This window comes from Juglans microcarpa x Juglans regia, chromosome 2D, assembly GCF_004785595.1.
Source record: "Juglans microcarpa x Juglans regia isolate MS1-56 chromosome 2D, Jm3101_v1.0, whole genome shotgun sequence".
Lineage (NCBI taxonomy): Eukaryota > Viridiplantae > Streptophyta > Magnoliopsida > Fagales > Juglandaceae > Juglans > Juglans microcarpa x Juglans regia.
Window position 1 is genome coordinate 12,721,666 of NC_054596.1, and position 3,096 is coordinate 12,724,761.

General features: G+C 37.4%; 1 protein-coding gene across 1 annotated transcript; it reads left to right on the forward strand.

Annotated features, from left to right (window-relative positions):
- Positions 1–600: 600 nt before the first annotated feature.
- LOC121248095 lies at positions 601–2,589 on the forward strand. The gene is made up of 3 exons (XM_041146451.1): positions 601–1,202; positions 1,330–1,522; positions 1,951–2,589. Exons 1-3 carry the CDS (start codon positions 1,068–1,070, stop codon positions 2,430–2,432), a joined length of 810 nt encoding a protein of 269 aa, XP_041002385.1. The 5' UTR covers positions 601–1,067; the 3' UTR covers positions 2,433–2,589.
- Positions 2,590–3,096: the final 507 nt, after the last annotated feature.

The window sequence follows — 3,096 nt, forward strand, 5'->3', positions numbered from 1 at the left end:
TTTATATATTGTTCGATCCAATTATAAAAAATAAAAAATAAAAAAAGGTTTTTTAATTAATGAACAGAATTGAAATATGGTCATGTTAACAGTCAATTTTTTTTTTTAATGATTAGAGGATGTAAAATGTTAACGTTGAAATTAAAGCTCGGGGTCTGTATTTTTAAAAATCAATAAACATTAATATGACAATACATGAATTAGGAAAAATAGTTAACTAATTGATTTAGTTATTTCTACTTCAATAAATGTTAATTAAGTTTGAGAAGACGTTCTACCTTTTTCCAAATAAAATAAATAAATAAATTTAAAAGTATATGATAGATTAAATGTATCTATGAAAGTAATAGTAAAGGAGAGAATTAACCAGAAAGATATTCATCCATGATTAATATTGCTCTGCCTTTCTACTTGCGTGCCACGATTAGCAATCCCAAAACCATTTAAAAATCTCTGAGTACTTCAAGAGTCAAGAAGGATCTCTCCAATCCATAGGTGATTCGCTAACCCAAGAAATTAAACAAAATTAAAAGCGTCCAGCACCGTGAGAAGTTGAAGTCCATATAATCATGATCAGATTAGGAGTCCTGGGACTAGAGGGGCCAGGAGAAGGGCCCGAGCTGGATTTCTGATCATTTTGATCTACGGTTGGATCATCTCACCGAAACATGAAAAACTGAAGCTTTGAAGTGGCTGCTGGAACTGAAACCACCATTTGGTGTCATTTTCACATTAAAAGATAAAGATAACGTCCCTCCCTAGCTGATCCCCGTTAATATTCCCTGCCACCATTTTATGCCCCTGTTTATATTTACCATTGTTTATTTACTATATAAACAATATATATATATAGATATATACACATCAGACTGCTAAGATCTTTCCATGACCTCATCTATCACCATATAGCTGTAACTCCCACCGCCATCGCAGTCTGCCATATAAAGAGCACCCCTCAGGGTTCCAGTTATAAACCATGTTCTACAACCCCCAACTCATACTTATCTTAGTTTTTTTCTAGTCCAGGAAAAGAAAACCTCAACTCCATCGAGAGAGATAGAGAGATCATGAGTAGCTTAGAAGAGGAAAGACTGGCTCAGATGGTGGAGGAGTTTATAGAATCAGAATCATCATCACCCATTTTTTCTGCTTCCATAAAGTGTCCTCCTCCTAATCATAATACCCAATATCTCACTTTACAGGTATGATTTTCCATAAACGAGATGCTTCCAATGTCCAGTTCTCTAGTATGTTATAAACTGGTTTTGGTTTTCCTTTTGTGTGTATGAGAGAGAGAGAGAGTAACTTCGTTATTCTGTGATGTTTCAGGAGATTCTTGGGAGTGGGACACAAGCTGAGGCTGAGGTGCTTAAGAGTGTGTCGAGGCATATGGGCAGCCAAAGGGATGCTGAGAAAAAAACCACCAGTCTGAAAGAGTGGCTTGTCACGAGGCTCAAAATGGATGGCTGTGAGGCTTCTCTGTGTCAAACATCTTGGGTCACTTCCTTGGGATGCCCTGCTGGTGTGTCTCTCTCCCTCTAGCGCTTTATTTATTATTTAGCTGAAAATTCCGTACGTCCCCTCTTCCTACTTTGTTCTATCAAGAATTTAAAGCCGTGCTTTGTTCTTGATTTGGTAATTTTGTTCCAAAGTCTAAAAATATTAAATAAAAAACAAACAGAAAGATTTTGAAGTCCCCAGGAAATGGCTAGCTACTGCTTCAGAAACTCTAATGGAGAGTACTAACTGGTCCCCACCGGATCCATATCTTCCGATATTTTCTTTGTCATCTAAAGGAAATCCCAGAAATATTGCCCACAAATACATTCTTCCATATTATAGTTTGGAAGCATTGGCGAAATGAATTTAGAGGCGCGTGAGAGACACGAGGATGATTTCCAGGTGTGAACCGCAGTACTTGTTAAAACTCTCATTTTCTGGTTTTGACAGGTGATTATGAATACATCGATATTAAAATGAAAGCTGAGAATGATGATTCGAGGAGGCTTATTGTGGACATGGACTTCAAGTCACAGTTTGAGCTTGCAAGGCCTACGCAAACCTACAAGGAGCTCACAGACGCACTCCCATACATCTTCATTGGGACCGAGGAAAAGCTTAACAAGATAATCTCTCTTCTATGCTCAGCTGCCAAACAGTCCCTTAGAGAGAGGGGCCTCCACATACCCCCATGGAGGACTACCACTTACATGCAGTCTAAGTGGCTCTCTGACCATCACAAAACCCCTGATGCAGAGAAGACTAGGGAATTAGCAAAAGGTAGTACTGGTGCTGGTGCATATGGCTATAGTACTAATAATAAGTGGACACCTTCAGCTCCAATGGTGATCAAGCCCAAGAATACGAGAAATTTGGGTGGCGGGTCGGGCTTGTCTAGTCAGTTTTCTGAGATGAGCATAAATTGTTGCTGAGTTTGATTCTGGCACTGAGAGGCTGCTGGGCGCTGCCCCCATTTTGTTCCTAGTTTTTGGCCTTTTTGTCGAAATATGTGCGTGGTTATTGGATCCTTTTTGTACTGAGGTCATGTGGAAATAATGGCACCAATAATAGCAATTCGATCTTCTGCTATTTTTTGTTTTTTGTTGATCAATTTGCTTTATTTGATCTTTGTCAATATATTATAAGATACGTTAATGGGAACAGTGAATGTATCATGGATACGTTATAATCATCATGTGGGTAATAATTAATTTCAAAGAACAAATTTAATTTACTGTCTAATTAATTGTTAAAATTTCAATAGTTTAAAATGATTATTAATTCATATTAATTTGGTTATCTCAATTAAATTGATATAACCTAGAGGCGCCTCCTAGAAATTAATGGTTATGCCATTGGTCTGTCTATATATATCCATAGTAGATCATTATAGTCATCATGTCAAGGGATACATGAATCATGCTCACCTTATTGCCTAATTAATGATTTACACAAGAACTCGAGTATAAATGTACGGGTGCGTGGTTGACTAGCTATATATATATATATCAAGCTATATAGAGACCTGCATGCATGCATGTCTCATGACGGCCGCTTGCAATATCATCAAAACTTCGATTGCAAGTTCAGTAATCA